The sequence below is a fragment of the Canis lupus genome, chromosome 34 (assembly GCF_011100685.1).
Source record: "Canis lupus familiaris isolate Mischka breed German Shepherd chromosome 34, alternate assembly UU_Cfam_GSD_1.0, whole genome shotgun sequence".
Classification (NCBI taxonomy): Eukaryota; Metazoa; Chordata; class Mammalia; order Carnivora; family Canidae; genus Canis; species Canis lupus.
In genome coordinates this window covers 11,767,595-11,792,283 of record NC_049255.1, presented here as the reverse complement: position 1 = coordinate 11,792,283, position 24,689 = coordinate 11,767,595, and the positions used below count along the sequence as shown (strand labels likewise).

The 24,689-nt window shown below is 59.0% G+C and overlaps 2 protein-coding genes across 5 annotated transcripts in view; one reads left to right on the top strand and one right to left on the bottom strand.

Annotated features, from left to right (window-relative positions):
* Positions 1 to 18,395, top strand: part of CEP72 (centrosomal protein 72) — a 53,697-nt gene extending 35,302 nt beyond the window's left edge. For 3 of the 4 annotated variants that reach the window (XM_038583379.1, XM_038583377.1, XM_038583378.1), the window contains one exon: positions 989 to 1,545. In XM_038583379.1, the coding sequence (XP_038439307.1) occupies positions 989 to 1,145 (157 nt within the window). In that variant the 3' untranslated portion in view covers positions 1,146 to 1,545. Of the gene's footprint in view, positions 1 to 988; positions 1,546 to 10,269; positions 15,306 to 16,548 lie in introns of those variants that run through there. The other variant, XR_005383721.1, reaches the window with a different exon arrangement.
* On the bottom strand, positions 4,897 to 21,142 carry TPPP (tubulin polymerization promoting protein). Its single transcript, XM_038583380.1, has 4 exons — positions 21,119 to 21,142; positions 17,112 to 17,432; positions 9,489 to 9,642; positions 4,897 to 9,377 (listed from the first exon to the last, which is right to left on the bottom strand). Exons 2-4 carry the CDS (start codon positions 17,426 to 17,428, stop codon positions 9,183 to 9,185), a joined length of 666 nt encoding a protein of 221 aa, XP_038439308.1. The 5' UTR covers positions 17,429 to 17,432; positions 21,119 to 21,142; the 3' UTR covers positions 4,897 to 9,182.
* Positions 21,143 to 24,689: the final 3,547 nt, after the last annotated feature.

The following is a 24,689-nucleotide window of genomic DNA, read 5'->3' as shown; positions in this document are numbered from 1 at the left end:
ACAGTGTGCTGCTGGGTGGGCCGAGGTGAGGACAGGCCATCTGCACGTGATAAAGGTGCAGAGCCTGAGCCAAACTCACCTCTTTTCTCCTGCCTCAGGTTGAGGCCACCACTCCTGCCCCTGGGCTTGAGTGCCGTGTGGCCTTAGGTGGAGCTGGGCTGTGACCTCCCAGGGAGTCAGCGGGCCCATCCCACGCACAGGTTACAGAGGGGAAGGGGCTCCTGAGAGATGAGCTGGAGCAGAGAGAGGGAGGCAACAGAAGAACAGGGAAGGTGGACGTCGTGGTACAGGGAGGGGCAGTCGAGGCAGGATGGCTCCCAGAACCCGGCAGCCCCCCATCTGCAGTGTGGTGGGCTCCATGTGGACGAGGCCCTGCAGCGGGGGTTCACGTTCAGTTTGCTCTGGGCCTCCACCTGGCCAGTGGCTATTCCGTGGGTCTGTCCGTGGGGGCAAGTATCTGGGAAAATGGCCCCCACATCCATCCATCCCTTATCACTGCTCACTGGAGGCAAGAGCATTTTGCAGATGGCTGAGTGGGCAGGTACAGTACCGCTCTCCTCCTAAAGTCCTCATAGCAGTAGAAGTGGCTGACAACACTGTGAGACCCGGACTCTGAGGTGCTCTTACGTCAGAATTTGTAAGGGGCTTTTCACAGCTGACCAGGGCTTAGAAATATGCCAGACTGGGCATCTTCTCTGGAGCTAGAACATGGTCCCGCTGGCTTTACAGACTGTTTTCTCACCCCCGGGTGTGGCTGGAGCGATGGGGCAGTAGCCCTCCATCATGGGCTCCGCTCCTTCATCCTGCCTATATGCAGCGGGGCAGCAGAGGGCTCGGGTCAGGTTTTGCGCCAACCGGTCTGGAGGGGAGAGTCAGGCGGCAGGAGCCAATGGCAGGCAGAAGGGTGTTGGCAGTGGAGCGGGGGCAGGAGGCGGCAGGCTGGCCTTTAGGAGGGGCTCAGGTGTCGATTCCCTGTGCTCTCCTGCAGCTCCCTGGTCAGCACCAATGAGCATCTCCTGCAGGAGCTGAGCCAGGTGCGGGCACAGCACCAGGCCGAGGTGGAGCAGCTGCATTGGAGCTACAAGGAGCTCAAGAAGACTCTAGCCCTCTTCCCACATGGTAGCGCCAGCCTTGGAGGCTGCTAGCCCCACCCCCACCCCTGGGCACCCATGCCTCGCCTCTGGGTTTTGTGGCCAGCGCATCTGTATTCGCTCTGACACAGCTAGTAAAATGTGGAAATTCCTTTCTACCTAGTGTTTGTGTTGGTGAGAGCTGGGTCTTCTGTTCGTAATTATCTTAAATGTTTTGAAAAGTATTTGGGGCCTGTAGCTCGATTTTCTAGAACATCCTGAGAAAGGATTGATCTGTCTATATGTGAGTCTGTAAGGGTGTATATGGTGCAGGATTTGCAAAGAGCTGGCAACTGGGATCATTATTCCCTCGGACTCCAGCACGCTGTTCTGTGTCCTGAAATACAACCGAGATCTTACCAAGAAAAAAAAAAAAAAAAAAGCCTTTCATGTGTTTTGAAACAACATACTGATATATTTTGAGGGCCAACATTATTAATTTTTCATAAAATATCTTGATATAAAAAAGTGCAGTATTTTTCACCCTGATGTGAAAGAGAATGGGGTCTGATGGCTAAGTGATTTTGTGTGACACTCAATCCTTGTTCAATAAACTAATAGATTGTTTTAAAAAGTGGCTTTTTATGAATTATAACTGAGTTTTTCTCCCTGAATTCTTTCATAAAACAAGCTATGCACCATGGTTAGCTCCAGGACTTAATAAAGTAACACGTGGAGTTGGGGAAACATTAACAATATTGACCTCCCACAGTGAAAGTATCTACCCCTGTGCTCTCTTGCTTGCAGTGCATTTCTGAAAATTAGAGCAGAACAGGGCAAAATACTAGATTTTTAGTTTAAAAGCTTTGTATCTTGTGTAAATGCTTGCTTTTTTTGGTAAAACAAAGTAATTTTGTAAAACAGTACTTAGCTGATGGAGGAAGAAGAGCAGAAGTACCTAGAAGTACCTGTTGGGGGGTGGGGGAGGTCCCTTGTGTTGCTCGGGAGATGGTCTCCTCAGCCCCCTCCCTGTCTGGTTGTGGTTGTGTCCTTCAGCATTGATTTCTGTAACTTAGCAGGAAAACATGACACAGCAAATGTGGTTTTGTGTGTGTATGGGGGGGAGGTTTCTTTCATCATTGGATCATTTATTTATTTTAAGGATTTTAGCATTAATCCATTTTGAGCTTGTTGAAAGTGATCACCATGCTATTACTTGGTTTCTGTAGCTTACATTTCAATGAGCTTCTTAGACCTCTGAGTTTATAATTTTCATCAAATTTGGAAAAGTTTTCCTCACTATTTCTCCAAAATTGTTGTTTGACCCAGCCCCCTCCACCCCCGTCCCCGACTCCCTCCTGTGACTCCAGTGACACACCACGCAAGTCCCTACGCATCCCGACACTCCGATCTTCTTTCCCATCTTTTGTTCCCAGCTCCGTTAGGGTCATTTCTACTGCCCTGATCTGAGATTAGGCCTGTTATATGTATAGTGAATTTTTAATTTCAGAAATTATGTTTTTAGTTCTAAAATTCCCTTTGGTTCTTTCTTACTGACCTCTGTGCACCATTATGCTCCTGTTTTCCTACTCCTGAGCCCTGTTCTTGCTGCCTTTGCTGCAGGTGATTGCATATCACCCGCAGTGGTCATGTTGACACTCTGCTCGGATGGAAGCCTGTCTGGTCCGTGTTTTCAGCACTTTCTGTCAGAGCTTTCAGTGTCCTCGTTCTAGGGGGTGTGTGATCAGTGGCACTTTTGTAGACAGCTTTTCCAGGTTGAAGCAGCTCCTCCTGTTGTTAATTTGCTATGTTCGTATCATGAATGAATGAGTTTTATCAGACACTTTATTCTGTAGCCATGGAGCTGACTGGTGATTTTTCTCCCATATCCATTAGTATGGTTAATTACAGTGATTCCCTCTGTTAAAACAACCTAAACTTCTGAGTTAAGCACAGCGTAGTAATGGTGAACTTTCCTTTGCAAATGTGCCATTGGATTCAGTTAATATTTTGTGTAGGGTTTTATGTGGTGGGTATAGCACCGAGTGTCTAATTTTGAATTATTCAAACTCTATGGGTGTCTGCTTCCTCTCTGTAGAGCATGAGGATGATGTCACCTGCCCCAGGGTGTGGTGACGAGTCTGTGACAGGCACAGTTGGGCCCGAGGACCCCTCTGACGCAGCACGTGCAGGTGCGAGTGGCGGCAACTAGTCTGTCCTCCTCAGGGTTTGCGCCACCCCTGTCCCTAGGAGAAGAGTGCGCTTGGGCAAGCTCTCTGCTCCCTGGAGACCCGAGGATGTCAGCGGTGCCTGGGATTTTCTCTGTGGGAGATGTTGGGCTAATGGTTCTGCTTGATCCATGGCTAAAGGGTATGGCAGGGCCTGTCCTCACAGAGCACCCGTGTGCTCCCTCCAGTGACCACCCCCCCCACAGCCAGTTTGGGGCCGTAAGACCCGGTGTGAGTACGACAAACTGCTGCCAGGCCCCTGGGGTGGCCTCCCTCCCCTTGGTGGCCTTGCCGGCGTTGTCCCAGACCAGCAGGCCTGTTTCTCTCCTGTTGGACAGATCCCTCCTGGGCCCTGGCCGGACTCTGTGTAAGAAAGATCTCATTGTGTCACCCCACCGAGGCCTGGGGGAGTTTCTGCTTAGTTACTTTGAAGTCAGAGGACAGGGCAGGCTTTCTGTTTCTTCCTGAGGAATCATAAGATCTATCTCTAGGATTTTGTTCAGATTGCCTAATTTTCCAATTTCTTGGTATTACAGTCTTTTAATGGCATTGTGATGGCTTCAGCATTTGGAGTTGTGTCCCTGTGGCAGAGGGGGGGCAATTGTCCCTTAACAAGACTTTACCATTGAGAAAAGTGGATGCAGGTGAGAGAGGGTGGCCAGCTGCTGCCCACATCAGGCTCTGCCTTAGCTCTTGAGCCCAGGACATGGCGGGGGGGGGGGGGGGGGGGGGGGGGGGAACTGTGTGATGGAGCAGCCCTGTGTGACAGGGCGGGTGGGACACTGGGGCCAGCTGCAGGCTCCTGTGGGGCTGGCGAGGCTTGGTCTGCGTCCCACTCTGGAGGTCCCGTTCCAGCATCCTCCCCTGCTCCCTGGGGGGCTGCCCTGCCCCCCTGGCCAGTGTCTGCTGCTCGGTCACATGTTTTCGCTCACTTCCTCTGTCCCATCTTCAGCTGAGATTACAGACATATTTGGCTTTTAAACATCCCTCGATCGTTTTTGCCCTTCTCTTGCCGGATCAGCAGCCATGATCCGTAGATCTGCGTCATTCTATTTCGTCTGTGACTGGTGCCCTTTGGGTCAGGACCTCTGCTCTTCCCTCGTGTCCAGGAGCCACGAGCCTGCACTTCCCTGTGTACCCCTTCCACTTCCACTGTTCAATGAAATCTTTTTTATTGCCAGAGAAAGCTCTTATCTACACTGTTTATCTGTATTTACTGTTTACTCTTTACACGACTTCCCTCCAAATGTTCCATCTGTGGTCATGTTCCTTCTGCACTGAGAATTTCTTTTAATGTCTGCTGGTGGAAATTCCCCGTGGGGTCTTAAAATGCCTTTATATTCATTTTTGAGAACTATTTTGCTTGTGTGGGAGGTCAGATTGGAGCTCATGTGAGGACCTCATTCCTGCCTTTGGGGCCGCTATGTTTATGCGTAATTCTAGGTCCAGCCTCCTGGGTCTGACCTGCCCTGGGGCTGCACTGGCTAGATTACATCTCACCTGGTTGCCCGGGCTGTGGCTCTAGTCCCTCTCTCAGCCCCTCCCAGGGCCTGTGTGTGTGATTGATGCTAAAAATCGCACACCTTGAGGGTAACCGATCCACATTTCAACACCTTTATTTATCACTTTACCAATTTGACACACAATGTTAACAACAGCAAACACAGGAGGAGAAATATGCAGACAGACATGAGCTGTTTCACTAAAGGTTTGCAAGCCAGGCCTTGATAGCAGGTCTGACAGGTGACACCGTGCCTCACGCTCTGGGGATGGAGAGGAGGGCCACCCTGTACCCATAGACGTTCCTGGTGAGCACGGCTCTTAGATGCCCACAGATGTGCCTTTCTGAGTCAGAACACCCAAGACGTCGACGCTACGTCACCATCACACTGATAAAGTGATACACTCAGAACTCCCTAATGGTAACAAAACAGTGTAAAAATATATTGCATATATATATAAATTTATTTCCCTTTCCTGAAAAAAACTTAGTACAAACTAGTAGTATACGATCCCTTTCAAGTTTTCTTTTAAGTTGTGCGGGTTTCCTTTGTTGTTTGGCTTGGTTTGGTTTTTCAAGAGTCAAAAGGGAGAGCGAAAGCATCTCAAAGGTCAGGGTGACCACTGGCCGGCCCTGCCTGGGGCCGTGCCCTCCGCATGCCCTTGGACAAGGGCCACACCCTGACCCGCCCAGTTCCACCAAGTGTTCAGTAGTAAATCAGTGGTGGGGAGCTACTGAGGGTAGGTGTTTTAAGGACATTCTAGCCTATTGGTAACTTCACAGTACAGCTGAATTGTCAACCTGGCCTGCACGGAACAGGTGACGACAGGGTGCCCCATGTGGTGCAGGCTGCAGGAGAGGGGAACTGGGCTGGGCCCCCAGGGCAGGCCCGCACACGCTCCCCATAAAGGGGCAGATGGTGAACATTTTAGGTTTCTTCCCCACCACTTGATGCGGCGCTGAAGCAGCCACAGACAGTGCCTGAGCACAGAAGCAGCCTGGGGTGGGGGCAGGAGACTCTGCCCACTGCCACGGTCCCGGTCCACCAGCGGCCAGAGGGACACCCATGGCCTGGGCTGAGCTGTGACCACAGGGATGTGGAGACAGAGTGGCACAGACAGGAAGTGGTGCCAGCAAGCCGTCTCCATGTCCCCACCCCCTGGCTTCTCACATCTGATCCGATTTCCATCGGTCTCAAACTTAGGACTGAGAATGTGAGAGGTGAAAAAATACTCCAGTATAAATACGTATCTTTTGCTACAGCATTCTAAACTTAAAGTGATTTGAACTTCATTTTGGTAAAGCTAACTGTGTTACTGACCACTGCCTAGTTGCCTATCCTGTCATTTAAGTAGAAATAAATAAGTATTCTGGTGTGATCCTGTGGAGCGCGCTCCTCCAGTTCCCTCCTGACGCTCAGACACCGTCAGCCCTGCCCTCCCTGACAATGTGTCCTGTCTCCTCCATGCTGTGCAGTCTCGTTTATTCACAGATAGACGTTGGGTTTCTAGTTAACCACGGTTAGTAGAAGCTAATTGGCATTGCATAAAAACATGCGGCACAGACACACACCCGGCCTGTGTGTTCTCACTTATGCAGACCCTGACGGAGGAACATGCGTGCGTGTCTCCGTGCAGTGCAGCCCAAGCACCTGTTTTGTTTGCAAGGGCTGCACACGGGTGCATGGACAGATGGAGCAGATGATTTTAAACTGACAGAATGGTGACCACAGAAGCCTCATGACCAAGTCTTTGCTACCTCTCCCTCCTTCCTGACAGAGGGGAGGTGCGTCTCCCAGGCTTTGGGGAAGAGGATGCCATCTGAGGAGGCCTCGGGTTGGGACAGGAGGGGAAGCGGTGGGGACCACAGTGCCTCTGTGGCCAAGCGGACCTTGTGCTGTGGGGCAGGGCGGGCCACCAAGGGGGACCAGCTGTGTTCACTTGGTTCTTATTTGAGCCCAAAGGGAAGGTGCTGTTAGAAGAGTCAGGAACGCATTTGGAAACATTCATCAGAAGTCCGCTGATGGTCTGCTGTCGAGCAGCTGGGCTCCCCTGGCTCTGCTGGGCTGCTGCACTGGTGCCTTGTGGTGGAACAGGGGCTCCTCTCCTCCTCCTCCTCTGGGGAGGGTGCTGTGGCAGAGTCTCCAGGGGCAGGCAGCTGTTTAGATCCCAGTCTCCCAGGGTGGTCCCGGGGAGGCTGTTTTCCTGGAGACCCCCTCTGGGACAGGGAACAGACTTCCTGGGGGTCGAGGCGGACTCTGGGCCAGGGGGCATCCATTCCCTCTACAGGCAGTGGCACAGGGACCCCCACCCTCTGCTCACCAGGCACGCACTGTGGGGTCGGGGTGTTGCTGGATCCTGGCATCTGTGCTGCAAGGACACCGCTGTTGATGGGCAGGAGCAGCAGCCCCACTGCCTCTGGTGGTTGGCGCTCCCCAGCAGGGTGCCTCACCCGGGTCTGGAGGGGAGGCCCATTCCATGACCATGAGGAGAAGCTTTTGGGTTCTGGAAACAGCTTTCTGCCTTGTGATCCGCTTGTTGTCGAGAAACACATGTTGAATTCAGACACATTTCCACACTCTCCTCTCGCCGCTGGGTCTTCACAGGGGTCAAGCCTGGGAAAGGGTGGAGGGGCACAGGGCGGGGGTCCTCCCTGTGTCCTGCCTGCTTCTCCCCCCCCCAGCACTAGGTCCTCTATTTTCCTGCCTTCCCTGCCATGGAATGGAGGGTAGGCAGCTCAGAAATTGTGTCTTAGAAGTAACTCAAAGCCTGTGACCCATCATTTCTTCTGTTTTAATGCACTTCGAAGTTCTAGATCCTTAGAAGGAAGCTGCTGGCGAAGCCACTGCCAACCGCCCATGGGTCGAGGCCCTGCTGGGGGTGAGAGGAAGCCTGTGAGTGAGGAGCTTGGTGGAGATGCTGTCCTTTCACAGGGACCATGCTGGATGGGAGTGCAGGTCCTGAGCCCCTCTGCGCAGACCAGGGACTGTCCCCAGCTCCAGCAACAGCCAGAGTGCCCTTTGGGCTCAGGGACGCAGGTGCACGTGCCACTGTGGTACTAGTCTTTATTTCTGCCGCCTGTGCTGCAGGCCAGGCCATACCCAGGAAGGGGGTGCCCCCAATCAGCTGCTGCCTGGACACCTAACAGTGGCAGTGTGGATGGGCTCCAGGAAGCATTTCCCTGAGGCTGCTGAGGGCTTTTCCCAGGATCAGTGCCAGGACCACACAGCCCCACCAGTCACTCTCCAGGATTGGCTGCACTTAAGCAAAGGGACGTGTTCCTGTGGGGCCACTGTGACAGGGGCCCCAATGCTCTGTCCCCTGACCAGCCTCACGGAGAAACCAAATGCTAGCCAATGCTGCAGGCCTCAGAGCCCCTCCCAGGCCTGGTTGGTGTGTGGTTCTCTGCCCGCGTAGGGCTTGGGAGAGGTCAGGGACACCTCACCGCAGAGAGCGAACCACTAAGGTTTGTGCCATGTGCTAGCACAGAGGGATCCGCCACGTGGGCGTACAGCCCTAAGGCCCCAGGGGCAGGACAGGGCCTGGGGCAGAGGACGCCTGGTCATGCCAGCCAAGTGACTGTGTCCTGACCTGGGACATAGACAGCAGGAAAGGAAGGGGCAGAAATGGAATTCCCAATGTTCCCAGACCCATTCTCAGAATAAACACATTTCTTATTTCTTCTTAGAAAAGCACAATGAAGTGAACTGTCCTCAGGTTCCATTTGGAAATCTTCAGGCTTCGCACTTCAAACCGTGTTCCTTTAGCCACTGAAGACCTTTCACTGGCTCATCTTCCTCCCCTGCTCACCAGCCTCTGGTTACATGACGTATGTGCAGGTGTGTGTGTGTGTGAGCAAGCACGTGCGTGAGCATGTGTGCGCATGCGGGCACATACGAATCCCACCTCCTCACACCTGCACAGTGTCCTGTTTGGCTCTCGCTTGGTTTTCTTGGTGCTGCTGGTTAGTGCGTTAGCTCATGTTGCCCTCGAGGCTCCTAGGATGGGCCTAGAGGTCAGGAGGTTGGCACCACCTCTGACAGGGTCTGTCCCACTCACCCCTGTGGCCCACCAGCTCCTTTACGGTGGCCCTCTGGCCTATAAGCTAGGTGGCTAGTGTGGTCTGGTCCTGGGAGACACTTTGGAAAAGGCCATATGTTGGTGGCCGGCACTGGACGAGGCAGGTGTGTTATAAAAGGTCAGTGAGTTCAGGAGCCCTACCTGGGGGTCAGAGAGAAGCACGCCGGCCCCCGGGCAGGAGGAGGCCCGGGTGCTGCCCCCACAGCCACCCGGACCCTGGAGTCTTGAGTTGTGACCAAGGAGCACAGGAATGTAATGAAGTGTGAGGTGGTGCGGGCCTTGGCAAGAGGGGCCACCAGGCTGCCTACTTGCCCCCCTGCACCTTCTGGTCATAGGTGCCTGCGTGCTTGTAGCCCGGCACGTAGCCTGACTCATCCACCAGGTCCACGCGGCCTGCCTTGCCCTTGCCCTTGCCCGATGGGTCGAAGCGTTCCTTGTGGGAGCCCGTGAACTTGGTCGTGTCTGTGAGTCGAGATACAGTGGGCGACGAGATGGCTTTCTGCAAGAGGAGAGAGTGGGGTGCCCCCATGAGCCTCAGGGGCCTCCTGCTGACTGACCCCAGGCCCCAGGAGCCACACTTCCCTGGGGAGTCCCTGCCAGCCATGCTCACCGTCACCCCTGAGATGATGGGGGCCTTGCCCTCGATGAGCTTGTGCACCTCGCGGACGGCTTCCTCGCTGCTCTTATCTTTGAATCGCTTCTTGGAGAGCTCTTCAAGCGCCTCCTTGAACTGCTCGAACGTGATGGTCCGGCAGGACTTCCCTCTGAGGGAGAGAGCACTCAGGGCTGGCCGGGGCCACTCCCCCCAGGGTGCCCTTTGAACCTGCTGACCTCAGGGGACCCTGCTCCCACCCTGGGGCCCACTGACATCGGGGAACCCTTGCCTCGCTCCCACAGCAGAAATCGGGTGTAACATTAAAATACAGACTATGCCCCTCCCCCGCCCTGCTGTGCACTGTTTATGCCCAACAGTCGGTCGCTATGGGCGACGGCAGCAAATATAAATTGTCTTGGAAAAAAAGCTTAAAGGAACCACATCCTTTATGAACAACTGGACATTAAAACAAAGCTGTTGTCTGCTTCTAAAATGGGGCGTATATGGCGTCCACTCCAAGCAGGAGGGAAAGTCAGGGCAAGAAGCACAGAGGCTGGGTCTGGCCTGGGGTCACCGCAGCCCAACATCCCTCTTATCACCAGGGGCGGCTGCCTCCTCAGTACACCCAGTAAAATGAGCCCAGGGCCTGCATCCCCCCACCTCCTGGACCCCCCACCACCCCCAGCTGGACACTGCCCCCCCTTGAAGGACACCATGAGAGCTGTGTGCTGCCTACCACAGGCCGTTCATGAGATTCCAGAAGGTTCTGAACTGGCTGCATCTTTTATCATTTTAGCTCAACACCATTTTTGCCATTCCGCCTGGCTCACCCCCTGCTAATCCATTTGGCAAACCGTCAGTGTTCTAGAACCAGGTCCTGTGGAGGCATTCGCCGCTGCACAAGGACAGCTATGGGAGCAGGATCCTGAGTGGGACACCCCGCAGCACTCTGCAGCACCCCGCAGGCAGCTGTCCATGCCCGTAAGCAGAGGGCCTACGAAGCCAAGAACAGGCTGAGGATCTGATAACCTCACAGCCATGGGGACAAACCCGCACAAGGCTTTGCGCAAAGGCGGTCCAGCAGAGAGAGACGTCTTCTCAACAGATGGTGTGGGGACAGCCGGCGACCCAGCTCTGAGCTACGCCTTGCAGTGCATACAGAAATTAAACCCCAGCCCTAGATTAATCATAAATCCTAAAACTATAAACTTCGGGAAGAGTTCTAACAAAATCTTTGTGACCTCGGGTGAGGCAATGATTTCTTAGAAATGGCACCAAAATAGTCCATAAGAGAAAAGAAAAGAAATTGGAATTCACCAAAATTTTAAAAACCACGCCCTTCAAAAGACGCGGTTATGAGGGTCCCACAACCAGCTGCAGGCGGGGAGGGAACACGTACAGACAGCTGAAATGGACAACCCTTCAAACTCAACCATAGGAACAACCGAACGTCAAACACTTGAGTAGAAACCCTGAACCAAACGGCGTCTCCAGAAGACTCGACAGCAAACCCTGAGCCCACCTGGCCCATGGTGAGGGCCCAGTGCACACCCACGGGACACCTGGTGGGACTAAAGTGCTCACACGAGCACTTGAGAGGGCGTGGGCAGCAGGGCGCTCAGACCCGGTGTCCACTCAGGCAGGTGGCAGTTAGGGCTCCCGCTCCCCGCACCTGGGCTCTATGGGAGAAACAGACTGGAGCCCCACGTGAACTACGAGCCAAGTGTCCTTCAGCAGCGAAGGGACGGACAGAACACACGGGGGCTCCAGGGCGCCTTATGTGTGTGTCTGAAGCCAGCCTGGATGCTGAGCACAGCCCCCTCTCCCCCCAGTCCATCCTGTGGCACTGGTCCCAACCACACCGCAGGGGCTGGTGACCTGGTGGACACAGGGCTTCCCCAAATCCAGTGGTGGGCAGTGGGTCCTGCTCCCGAAGCAATCAGCTTTGACCCCCGTGCAGCCTCCGAGCAGAACCCCTGGAGCAGCACAGTCCCCACAACAGCGGCCCCACACGGAGAACCCTGCGTGCCTTGCCACCCAGCGAGGCCCTGTTTGTTTGTCTCCAGCCATCAAAGGCACTCCTGTCTCCTCTTCACGCCCTGCCCAGGCAGCGTGTGGATGCCAGGCCTGACGGCCAGCCCAGTGACTGGCTGCCGGAGCACGCAGCCCTCTCTGGGCACCGCGGCACCAGGCGCCACCAGTGTGAGTCACTTGGGCTGGGGGTGGGGGGATGGCTGATGGGGACTCCTGCCAGAGGCCACATTCAGATCTGGTGGACACACAGGCCTCAGGCTGACTTGCCCGCTCCACCTGGCTGGGCTGGGTGTCCCCAAGTGTCCCCACCGTGACTGCCCAGCAAGGAGTTCGCCCCAGGGGACCCGGCGCCCTGCTGCAGAGAGTTGTCCCCAGCAAGTTCTAGAATGACAATGCCTGTCTCTTCCCCAGAGACACTGATCACATTACACCGCTCTCTGGACACAGAGTGAGCCTGTTCTCCAGAGTTCACAGAACTGGAGGGTGTCCCCACAATGAATCCCCTCTCTCCCCAGCTCCAGGCTGGGCCGGCCCTGCAGTGAGGGGGTCACTGGTCACACAAGGCCCTGTGAGCTGGGGTTTCACTTTGCTTCCCAAGCCCTGTGTCCCCCAGGCCTCTAACCTAACTGTGGGCGGGCAGGGGGCTGGACCCTGCCAGTGCCAGAGGTCACCCAGGGACATCAAGGAGCCAGGCAAGGACCAGCACAGCCCTCCAGAGACAGATTTATGTGTGAGAACCGCACACTCCTCACCAGCACCTCCGAGCATCGGGTTCGATGGCACTCCCGGGAGCCCCTCTCTCAGAGGTGGTGCCGGCGTCCTGGCTCATCAGATAACTTGCCACCCCCGGCTGGAAGTTGCTGGCTTTCCCTGGCTCCCCTGACCCTCCAAGCCAGGGCCCTGGATGACCTGTCCAGACAGCCATCTGGCCAGCCAGGACACCAGTGCAGGCAGGAAGTGGGGCGTTGAGGGGCCACTTAGGGCCCTGGTGAGGCTCCGTGGGAAGAAGGGGCCCCTGGGAACCTCGCTGTGGACGTGACCTGGAGCGGCTCCGACTGCATGCTGTGCCCCAGGAGGACCACCTACTGCGGTCACACCTGCCCCGGCTCCCGCCCACGGCTCCCCTCTGCCACTGACGGCTGCGATGCTGCCCCTGACCTGGGCGCCCCCCGCCACCCCTAACTGCCATCCTGGCTATGTCATGGGGTGGGCTGTGGGGACGGATAACGTGGAGGTCACCGAAACCATTTCTGGGTGTTTGGCAAAGGTCATCCTCTTAAAAGGCCATCGTGCATGGGACCCCGCGCCCACATCAACCTGGCGAGGAGCCAGCAGGCCAGGAACAACCTGGTTCCTGTGCTGTGCGGCCTTGACCCTGGCCGCAGAGGCTCTGTGCTGCCTGTCACCTGCCCACCACTGCTGACCCTGAATCCCACGCAGCCTGGAGCGAGGAGCCCCCAGGCCCATCAGGGCTCCACCCGCCCCTCCTGCGGGCGCCAACCCCCATGGTGTCCTGGGGGATCCCCCGCCCCAGGCACTGGACATGGTGGCGAGTGTTTGCCATTCCAGCTCCCTGCCTGAGACCGTTCCCGCCATGCCCTGGCCGGGGCCACAGGGCATGTGGCAAGAACGGAGCAGGTTGGTGGCCCACAGGCCGCAGGGAGCCCCGCCAGCCCGCTGCTTCCTAACCTGCTCAGTCGGCGGCACCCGCCCAGGTGGGAAACAGCCCCTCACTGCGAACACAGGGCACCCAGGAAACACGCGAGGCTGATGGAGACGCCCGCCGCCCTCTGCACCCTCGGGCCTGGCCTCTACGCCTGTGCCTGACCTGAGCACAAGCACGCAGGCAGGACGGGCCGTCATCCTGGGCTCCCCAAATAGGGCTTTCAGGGTGACATTCCTACTGTGCACCCAAGTCTGGACTAATTAATATTTCAGACTGCCCCGTCGGCTCCTCGGGTTGGGAGGGTGCAGGAGCCTTTGTCTCCGTAACAATAGTGTTCAATCAAGACCTGGTGTGGAGCTGCAAGAAATTTGTTTAAAATTTAACACATAGTAACATCAAAACAAACAAGCGCTGCCGTGGCAACAGGACCTAAACAAAGCCCGCAGATACCCGGGCTGGCGCCACCGCCCGCGGAGCCATGGCAACCGCCCGCAAACAGAGAGCGGGTGCCTCTCCACCAGTCAGCGCCTCGGAGCTTCCACGCCTTCCACGCCGTGGCTCCCACGAGGCACGGGCGCTCCTGCCGTGACCGCCGCTTGGAGGAACTGCCCAAGACCCCTTGGCGCATGTGCCTGCCACCACCCCCCTGACAAGGCCAAATGAAAACAACTTTTAACAGGCTCCTTGGGGTCTCCGGACGGGGGACCCCATGACCCTTCCAGGGACAAGGGCAGGGGCCCCCACCACACCCTCCAAGGTGCCCCGCAAGCCTACCCAGGCAAGGGCCCTGTGCCTGCTCCCTGGTAGGTGCCCTTGGGGCCAGCGCAGCTTAGTGTGACTGTTGTGACCATGACCCCATGCCGGGCTGAGGGCACCACTGCCCCCTCACCAGACAGTCCCTGCCTCAGCCTATAAGTGAGCACTGTCCGCCCCGCTCCCAGGACAGGGACTGCAACCAGATGGGGCTCCCCTCCTGGGGCCCACATGAGTGACGCCAGTGCACCACAGGTGGGCAGAAGGACCCCCATTCCTCCCTGGCTGGTGGGCTGCCCGTGCCTCCTGCACACAGGGTCTCCGGGCCTGTCTGGGGCACCTGCCCTTGGAATGAGCCACCTCCCCACCACCTAGGGTGTGGAGAGCCTGAGTTCGACCTGCGAGTGCACCTGCATGCAACGGTGCACGTGTGTGCATATGTGTGCAAAAGCCCACATGCAGCAGCTCGGAGGCAGTTTAAGTGGCAGGAACAGACGGCCACAGAAGAGCCCCAGTCTCCTGTCCCCGGCGGTTCAACGTGTGTGCTGGCGCCGGGGGTATGGGAGCCAGTGGCGCCTCCTGCCTCCTTCCCCAGTGGCCATGGCAGTCAGCATGGTTCTCCCGCTCCCGGTCTGTCCATGTCTCCTGGGTGCACATGGTGTCCCAAGGCCCAATGCTCAGGACCTGGAGGACACCCCAGGAAAGGGCGTGGGGAGACCCTGTGGGGCCTCCTCGGGGCTCCTGTTGGCGTGTGGGAGCTCGCGCTCCGTGAAAGCTCTGTGCCGCAGACACGTCCTGACGTCTGGGGGTCGGCCAGCACAGCTGCACCTGTCTGAGACCACCCTGGACCGTCCCCGGGAGCCACACCGCAGACCGCCTGGCATTTCTGAGCAGGGAGAGCAGGTCAGACCACCCGGCGGAGGCTGCGGCGCCAGAGAGCCTCTGAAGCCCTTCCGCTGAGGACCCCACGCCGGAGCCCAGTCCCTGCTGCTGAGAGCATCTCCACAGTCCAGGGCCAGAGGGACAGCAAGTGGAGGGACCCCTGCAGGCTGCCAGGCGGGCGTCCCGGGGCGGTGGGGGAGGCGGGCTCCGCGGGCCTCACGGACACACGGGAGAGGACAAGATGCAGCCCCCACCCGGCCCCCTCCCCTATGGGCACCACCTCCCTGGCTCGCCCCTCCTGGGAATGTCCTTGGTCATGAGGCCACGCCCCCCAGACTCCCCAACCCATGGTCCCTGCTCTGTGGGAGTGACCCTGGGGACAGGCGGACTTGACCCTGGGGACAGGCGGACTTGGCTGAGCAGCGCACAGCTCTTTCTCTCCAGGGTCAGCCTGTGGCCCAGGAGGAACTAGAGGAAACCCCAAGGCGTGGCAAAAGGTTAGGAACCCACGTCCCAGGTGCGTGGGGGTCCAGCTGGCTGGGCCTCTGTGGGGCGGTGGGATGGGCGGGGCTCACCCACACGCGAAGCTCCACACAGCTGGACCCCACATGGAAACAGGCCCACGATGCATGGAGGGCCCTGAGTGCCCAGCCGGGGACGGGGTGGGGGGCTGATTCATCCACAGGCTGTGTCCTCAGCCTCCACAGTGGGGGGCATAAGGAGACACACCCGACTGGACACCCGGGCCCCAATGCCACCACAGAATGCCTAGTCAGAGGGGTGGTCAGTCTGCTGGGCAGTCCCCGGATTTGGGGACTGGTGCCCGGGCACAGTGGGGGCTGATGAGGTACCCCGGGGTCAGCCTACCTGCCCTCTGCAGGGCCCTGCCCCACAGACAATACAGGGGTCAGAGGGAGCAGCAGGCACAGCCAGGCCTGATGGCGGGCCTCGAGGTTCTGGGTGTCCCCCGGGAGAACCCCTTCCCTGGGCTCCCGGGGGGGGGGGGGGCAGCCAGGTCCTGGTGAGGAAGTCACTGCCTGGGGCCTCGTACCAACCACGGAGCTTCACCTCCTCCCTAGCTGCACCCTCCTTTTTTACCTTCTCCCTACCTGTACCCCCTTCACCTCCTCCTCCCCCCTTCACCTCCTCCTCCCCACCTGTACCCCCTTCACCTCCCCACCTTCACCCCCTTCACCTTCTCCTCCCTACCTGCACCCATCTTCTCCTCCTCCCCACCTGCACCCACCTTCACCTCCTCCTCCCCACCTGCACCGCCTTCTCCTCCTCCTCCCCACCTGCACCCCCTTCACCGCCTCCTCCCCACCTGTACCCCCTCTTCACCTCCTCCCCCACCCACACTCCGGCCCTTTCCCTTTCCCTTTCCCTCTGACCCTGGACCTTGGGAATCCCCAACCCCAGGGCTCTGGTGCCTCAGGGACCCTGGACTGTAAATTCTGACTGGTTCCCCTGGGACCAGAAAGGCCATGTCCCCTCTGCCTGGTGAGTGCTCTGTGCTGGCTCCTAACAGTTGGCTTCCTGGGGCTGCCTGTGGGCGCCCCACCCCCCGCCCCGCCCCGAACAGCCTCCTGTCCCTGGAGAGGGTTGCCGTGTTGCCCCACAGGGCCTGATGGTGACAGCTGCCCTTGAGGCCTCAGGTCGTGGGCACGGGTGCCAGTGGTCAGCCCGGGAAGTCAGGGAGACCTCCCTGGGATGGACACACACATCGGTGTCTGGTGACAGGGAGGCCCAGTCGCTGCAGATGCAGACGGAAGACACTGTTCATGGCCAAATGCATGGGGGGCCCAGTCATGAGCAGGGAGGACACATAGTCCTCACATGGAAGATGCCCAGGTGACGGCACACTGTGACCCAGACGAACACGTGTCGCTAATAAGCTGAAAGCTACTTTCCAACAACAGCCAACAAGCAGTGGACACCAGGTAGCCTCGGGGGCACCGCTGCTTTTCGCAGGCCTGGTCATGGCATTTGCAAGGCAGGAGGAGGCCCTTGGGCCGGAGGGCCCCCAGCGGAATGGGGGGGCGGGTAACGATGCCTGACACCCCTGCGTCCAGGAGGAAGCTGTCACCGAGTCCAGGCTGGATGCACCGATGCCAGCGGTTCTGTCGTCAACGTTCACCGCGCTCACCCAGGGCCGCGCTGCCCGCCTGCCCACCCACCCGAGGGACCTGCTCTCGCCCCACGGCCAGTGCAGCGGCCCACGGGCCGGGCCCCCACCCAAGGCACCCCGACATCCCATCCCGAGCAGGGAGGGGCCCCAGAGGTGAGGCCTGGCCGGGACTTACTTGATTTTGCTGAAGACGATGTCCACGTCGGTGACAGTCACGTTCTTCCCGTCGATGACCTGGCAGTCCTTACACAGTTTCGACCAGTTCTTGCCGTGCATCTCCTTCCCGGTGGCCCTGGTGTCCCCGTGCACAGCAAACCGCCGGAAGGCCTCCTCCAGGGCGCTGAGCTCCGGGGCCGTGGCCGCCGCCCCCTCGGGGGCACCTTCCGTCTCCAGCGACAGCCTCTTGGCTGCCCTGTCCTTTGCAGGGTCTCCTGGGGACTTGGGGGGCGTCTTGTTGGCGGCCTTGGCGGACTTGGCCTTACTGTCAGCCATGTTGCTGGGGGGGGGAGCGGAGAAGGGTCACCGGGCCCCCGAGGGGCCACACACATCAGAATGGGCGCCACCCTCCTGCCCGCCACCGTGCCACCGTGTCCTCCCCAGAACGACAGCCTTCCCGCGATGGGAGGGGGACTCACAGCTGAGCCTGGCGACCTAGCACCCAGGGGCCCGGGGTGGGGGGGACGACCCGTGCCAGGGAGGCCACCATAGGGTCCCTGCTGTCAGGAGCTCGGCAGAGCCGGCTGCCACCTGTCCGTGGGTCTCTGCCTTTGTGGGGCACCTGGTCCCCAAGCTGGTGGGTCCCTGCGGACCACAGGGGCTTGCCCGCCCCGTCGCTGTGTCACAGCTGCTGGCCCAGGCAGGAGCTGGGGATGCCTGAGCCCCTCAGGGGTGTGCGGCCGTCCCAGAGGAGCTGTGGGTGGCCGTCCAGGCCTCGGGGGCTCAGCAGGAGGGGAATGCAGCTTGGACAGCAGAGCCCACAGGTGGTGGCGCCCCCCGCTCCCCTCACCGCTGCCCACCTGAGTTCCCCGCACCAGCTTGCCCAGAGGAGGCCAGGGCACAGCACCCGGGCTGGGGGCGGCCGTACGGACGGAGACGGTCAGCAGAGCCAGGTCAGCTCAACGCCACCTGATGTCCTCAAAGGCAACAGCCCCCAGCCGTCCCTGCATCCCCAGGGGGCCGCAGAAGTATAGCCGCAGGACCAGGACCCGTGTCCACGGAGCTCCAGCAGCAGGACGATGGTGGAGACATGGGTCGGACCCTCAGGGCTCCCACCCACCTGGGACAGGGAGCGCCCGCCCTCACGGGGACTCAGAACACAGGCCAGGTGACACCGTCGCTTCCAGTATTATCAGTGACACCATTTCTTTGTCTGAAACAGGAGCTTGCTGGGCTGAGGTGGGAGGGCTCACATCCCGGGCACTCCTTCCTGTCCTTTGATAAATCCCTGTGCTGTTTCTAAGATGAGGTAATAATGGTAAAATTCATTTTAAAAAGCCTGAGGTCTCCAGCAGAGGCTGACTGGGCCATGGTGCTGCCCAGAGATGACGCCCCCACGTAAGAAGGCCTTCCTGGGAGGCGCGGGACTCCCTGCCACCCCCCCCCCGCGCCCCCCCCCACTCTCCCCTGCCCTGCATCCCCAGGAGAGCCCAGCCTGCATGGGGGGGGGTGGGGGGGGTGGGGGGGGTGGAGGCCCATCAGGTGTGCCCAGGTGTGTTCAGGGCTCTCTGGCTGGCCAGACTGGGTGGTCCCAATGCCCTGTGCGCCCCCTCAGCATGAGGAGTTCCCCGGGCCCAACCCCCCACTCCCTGTGAATCCCTAGAGTCTCTCTCCTTGGCCTCACTCATCTGCTTTCCCAAAAAGACCCCAGACTGTTTAGACATGTATCAATTGCGGGGACTGAGAGGGAGGAGGAGGTGAGCCAGAGCTGGGATCCTGGGTGTGTAGAGGCTGCCAGAGGCCAAGGGATGCCCCTGCCAAGTGCACCGAGCATTGCGGCATCAGGCCCACACGGGCCAGCTGAGCTCCCTTGGGCCCCCTCCACTGCTGGCCTCAGGGGTCCCGGGGGGAGAGCAGAGGGAGGGACCCGTGGGGCCAGCCGCAGGGGACTGATAAAGCACTGTGTGGTGCAGACTGTGTTACTGGATTTGCATTTTCAAAGAAGGGCTTGGAGAGGCCCTGCCAAGGTGGAATTACAGACCAGAGTGGGAGGAGCCCGAGGGCAGCCCCTGCCTGCAGGCCTGACCCCAAGGGTCCACCAGACTTAGGGACTATCCCACCACCAGAAGGCTGTTTCTCAGATCCCGCAGGAGCACCAATGCTCCAAACAACCACCACGCCAAAGGGCCCAATATCCAAAATGAACTGGCTTCCGTTTCAGAATAACTCTGGCAACCTCCTTGAGCCTTGACTTCGTGAAGCAAAACTTAGAGAAAAGGTGACACAGGACAGACCCTGACAAGCCACTGTCAGTTTCCATATGGGCATCGGCACACAGAGCTCTGGCCAGGAGCACAGGAAATCCCTGTTAGTGATGTGCCTGCAACAGGCCCGGGTGTGCGCAGTGAGTGGGGTCTGGTGTGTGCGGTGAGCAAGGGCCAGGTGTGCGCAGTGAGCAGGGGCAGGTGTGCGCGGTCAGTGGGGCCAGGTATTCGGTGACAAGCTGTACTCCCACTGGATGGGGGCCCAGGGATGACAAGCAGAGTGGGGCAAGGTGGGGGCTGGCAGGATGCACATGTCTGGGAGCCTGGACCGGCCATAGGGACACAGAGGTCACCCCAGGCCCCAGCACGCCACATGCCGCTGGCTCCATCGCCCCCTGGGCCCTCCTGGGCCCCTCTTCGCTGGGAACCTCTGGCCCCTCCTCCCTGCCCACCTGCCCCTGGCCCCACTCTGAGGCCCCCAGGGCTCCGGCCTGAGCCTGCAGCTGCAGACCTCCTGACACTGGAAGCCGTATCCCCGAGGGGGGCCAGGCCCGCCCCATCACACCCCAGCAGCCTGGGACGTCTGCTCACAGGGCGGTGTAAGTCCACACCTCGGAGACAACAGGCGAATGCGGAGAACCAGTCTCCCCAGAAAACATCCTGCAACTGCAGCACCTGGATCCCAGGGTTCACTGCGAACCCAAAGAGACAAAACGTTCTCAGCTAACCGGGTGGGCAGTGGTGTCCTTGGCACCCATGCAGCCTCCCACCTGAATGGGGGGACAGTGACCCCGAAGCCCACGGGCCTGCTCCCCTCCAAGCTCCTGGAGACACTGCCACCGCTCGGCGCCCCCGGCAGCGCCCACCTCCCCCCAGGCGAGATCTCATCTTGGCTTCTTGTGTTAACCTCTTCCACTAAAGGCAAAGTGCCAACCCCTCTGGGTACCCTGGGGTCTGGGGGTGGGACACACGGTGTTGCCAGCTGGATTGAGAAACAGGCTCTGGGGCAGCCCTGGTTGCAGTGGTTTAGTGCCACCTGCAGCCCAGGGCGTGATCCTGGGGACCCTGGATCAAGTCCCATGCCAGGCTCCCTGCATGGAGCCTGCTTCTCCCTCTGCCTGTGTCTCTGCCTCTCATTCTCTCTGTGTCTCTGTGAATAAATAAATAAAAATCTTAAAAAAAATTTTTTTTGAGAAACAGGCTCTGGGTCCCTGCAGACACCACAGGCCCTGCAGGGGGAAAGGGCTTCTGGGGGCAGGAGCATCAGAGGGAAGCTTCCGGAAGCCACCCGGCCCTCCCTGTGTTCCTGCTCAGCGTCCCTGATCTTCACTCCCATGGGAACCACCCGCCCCACGTCCTCTGAGTCCTCACACCTGGGCCTGGTCCAGGGGAAGCCGTGGGTGCTGCAGCCCCTAGACGTTTCCCAGGCCCCAGGTCCTGACAGATCCTGTTTCTGGGCAAGAAACCCTGAGGGCCCCAGAAACGCAAGCATTCCCGTGGATGCATCCAGCTGGCTCCAGCTCCAGCTTGCGGGCAGCCGGGAGCACACCTGCCCACGGAGCGAGCGGAGGGTGCCCACAAGGAGGCCCGGCCTGCCGCCAGCCAGGGACAACGAGCCACATGTGCACACGGAGGGGAAAGGACCAGAGGGGACTGTGCCTCCCCGCCTCTCGAGGCCCCATGGCCGCAGTATGGGATGCAGGTGGGTGCGGGCAGCAAGCCTCCCGGGATGGCGCGCTCCAGAACGTTCCATGTGGCTTACCTCCCTGCTCCACTGCCTTCCGCCAGGGCCCAGGGGCCCTCTGGAAGCTCAGGCCCCAGCCTCAGGGTCGAGAGCTGTGTCACCCTCGGTGCTTCCCCTAATGGGAGCAAAGGCCACCCTGAGTCCCCAGTAGGACCCCCCACGCCCGCGTCCTCGATTCACCTGTCCGCAGACCCTGTGGGGACCCCGGGATGACCCCCGGGCCCACGTCCTCGGCTCTATGTCTGAGTGCACTTGAACACAACACGGCCCTTTGGCAATTGTTCACACTTTTTATCAACGTGGTCCCCACTCCGTGGCTGCCTTGGACACTCGATGTGAATGACCACTCGTCCCAGCTGAGGGCCGTTCCAGGCGGTGAGAGCCTTCCAGGGGCAGACAAAGCGGCCTTTCTGAGCCGCGCACTCCCGAGACACCAGGACAGTCCGGAATCCCACTGTCCGCAGAACGCGGCCCCGAGATCCCTGCCCCCATGTCGAAGTCCCAGTACAAGTGCTGGCGTGACCTGAGCTGAGTGAGCAGGACCCCGCTCGGGTCCTAGGGCCCATCGCCTGAGGCCACTGGCCAGACAGGTCCCCGGAGCCGTGATGTCCAGGCCCTGAAGCCAGGCAGCCCTGAGGGCCCCGGGCTGTGGCTGCCCAAGGAGCTGCCTGAGGAGTAAAACCAAACCCCCCAAACTCCCCTTGTTTGGGGAGAGCAAACAGGAGTTCTCTCCGGACAGCAGGGCAGCAAGCGGGCGTCCTGTCTGCACCCCAAGTGTCCCGGGGCCTCGAGCCTGTCCTGTGCTGTCCTGCAGTGAGGTCACTGTGGGGGTCCCCCCTTGGACCCGAGGAGCCGCTGCCCGGCTGGGGGATACTTGGGGTGACCAGCACAAGGGCGACCAGCACAAGGGGTCAGGACTGGCCGAGGGCAGTTTGTGCGCTTCCCAAGACAGCCCCATGGGGCAGGAGCCTTTCCAGTAAGGGAAACTGAGGAAGGCCTAGGCCATGGTGGGCTGGGGGCATCTTTAACCCCCACCCGCCCACCCACAAGGGCCCCTAGGTTGCCCTCCCCTTGGTCTTGAAAGGAGGTAATTCTCTGGTCACCGTGAGGTCAGGGATTTGGGGGCACCTTCTCAGGTAGGGCCCCAGTCTCACAGGGGGTCTGAGAACTCTGCCAGCCAGGAGTGTGGGGCTGAACACGTCTGCAGGTGGATCAAAGGAAATGAAGGGTGTGGGGTGCACGGCTTGAGGGGCACCATGGCAAGCCCCCTGCTCCCAGGAGAGGGCCTTGGAGCCAAGGACAGCACAGCGGGCCCGGGGCACCAGCAAGGACAGAGGAGCAGGGGGCTCGGTGCACTGCTCCTGGTTCCCAGGCCACCAGGCCCCCAGACCAGCCCCCAGACCAGCCCAGGGCAGCCCCTACGAGAACCTACTGGAATCCCCATGGCTCACGGTCTGGGCCGCGCTTTCCCTGAGAGCTCTCCTTCAAAGCTCCAATGACTTGCAGCTCACGTCTGCGGCATGAAGATGGACACAGGTGCCACATTACCCACGCTCTACACCTGGTCTCAACGACCACACAGGTGACCACGTGCAGGAGGTGAGGACATGGGGAGAAGCTTCTGAGCCCTCCCTCAGGCACCCTTGCACACCGCCCCGTCCCACCGGACCCGGCCAGGTGTCTCCCCCAGCGCCTGCGCAACCCAGGCGCCCAGGTGCTTCTCGTGCAGGCGGCAAGTGTAACGGGCCGAGTGGTAGCCCCGAAAAAGGCAAGTCCACATTCTAGCCCCCAGGACCTGCGATGTGACCTTGTTTAGAGAAAGCGTCTTTGCAGATACCAGGGAGGTAAAGCTCTCCAGGTGGGGTCTCGATGAGCTGGGGCCCTGAATCCAATGACAAGTGTTCCTGGAAGAGCAGAGACACACACGAGGCCACATGATGGCAGAGCCACAGGCCCAGGAGCCCCTGGGGCCCCAGGAGCTGGAAGAAGAGGGAAGGAACCACTCCTGGACCCTTGGGAGGGAGCATGACCCCCCCCCCCACAACCTGGATCTCCGACTTCTGGCCCCAGGACTGAGAAGATAAATTTCTAGGTGCTTGTGGCTCCCGAGCACTTGTGTGGCCAGCAAGACGCAAGGAGGAGCGTCCCTCACCGATGACAGGCGTGGAGGAGAGGAGCCGGCGGTGGGGACACCAAGAGCCCAGGGGCCAGGGGGGCCAATTCCTGAGGACGGGCTCCCAGGGAGAATGTCCACATGACACCTGCCCACTCAGGTGGCCGCTCTGCACACGGGCCTCTGGTTTAGGGGAGGCTCCCAGTGCACGTGGAGTGCCCGCTGCTGGGCTGAGCCTACGCACCCCGCATAGGGGTGGGGAGCTGCACCACAGGGGACCCCAGTCCACTCACCTGCAGGCAGAGCATCTGATGGATTCAGCATCTAGTCATCGTACAAATTGTTAGCAAATCAGGACAAGGGGGGAAAACCCTTAATTTGACAAAGAGGATCACCCACAAAAAACTAAAACATCATCACACTTAAGATGAACAAAATACTGAATCTTTCTTTTCAAGCTGGAGTGAGTATGCATAATGAGACAAGAAAAGGAAAGAAAGATAGGAAACTGGTCAGAGAAGAAAAACCTCGTGAGCTGCAATTTCTAGGGTCATGCACCCCACACTGCAAGGAAGCCCTTGGGTTGTTAGGTCAGCCAGTGGGTTTAGTGATGTTCGGACACACAGTCAGCACATGGGGTCAGCCTCACGCCCACGGAGCAGCAAAGACAGACGATACGAAGTATTTAGAAAATAACTATTTAAAATATCATGAAGACACATAAATCCCATAAAAGATGCACAAGACCATCAACATAGGAAACTATTATTGAAAGAAACAGAAGATCTAAGTGATGACCTTACAAACACGGGTTGGAATCTAAATCTAGAAAGGTGGCCACTTGTCCCTAAAGTCAACTGCAGGTTTAACTGAACCCAGATATGCACTCTGACAATGTTCACGCCTGGGTACCTAGGTGAAGCGCTGTGGACACACGGTGACCTTGACACAAGAACAAGGTCGGTCCACAGGCACTGAGACTGGCCGGGAACCTTCGGGAACAAGGGTGGCATCCCCTGGCGCAGGGACGGGACGGGAAGCCTGCATGGGCACAGGCGTGACCAGGTGGCCCTGCAGGAAAATGGGACGAGCGTGTTTTCAATAAACGGTGAAGAGCTGAAGGCCATGGAAGTGCGGGGACATGGGCGTCACAGACTGAAGCAGGAAAGGCCACGGAGCCACTCCTCGGAACACACAAGACTCAGAAATCCCTGTCCTCAAAGGAGATAGTTCTGGAGATCAAGAACTCCTGCTCATGGAAGGGGAGACAGTCAGTGAGCCGCGGGGGGGGGGGGGGGGGGTGGTCGAGACCTGTCCTGCCTGGTGGACATCGGCTTGTCTCCAGAATGTGGGGAGGACCCTCCAGGTCAGTAAGGAAGAGACAGTGACTCTAGAGAGACAGGCGGGACCCTGGATGGCACTTCCTGCAGGGATGCCTCCGGGAGGCGGCGGGAGAGGCCCCGGGGCAGGCACCTG

Excerpts from the sequence above, each read along its gene's own strand:
- TPPP (XM_038583380.1), bottom strand. The coding sequence starts at position 17,428 with ATGGCTGACAGTAAGGCCAAGTCCGCCAAGGCCGCCAACAAGACGCCC. Across the intron at positions 9,643-17,111 it reads ATCGTCTTCAGCAAAATCAA|AGGGAAGTCCTGCCGGACCA; the intron begins GTAAGTCCCGGC and ends TCTCTCCCTCAG. Across the intron at positions 9,378-9,488 it reads CCATCATCTCAGGGGTGACG|AAAGCCATCTCGTCGCCCAC; the intron begins GTGAGCATGGCT and ends CTCCTCTTGCAG.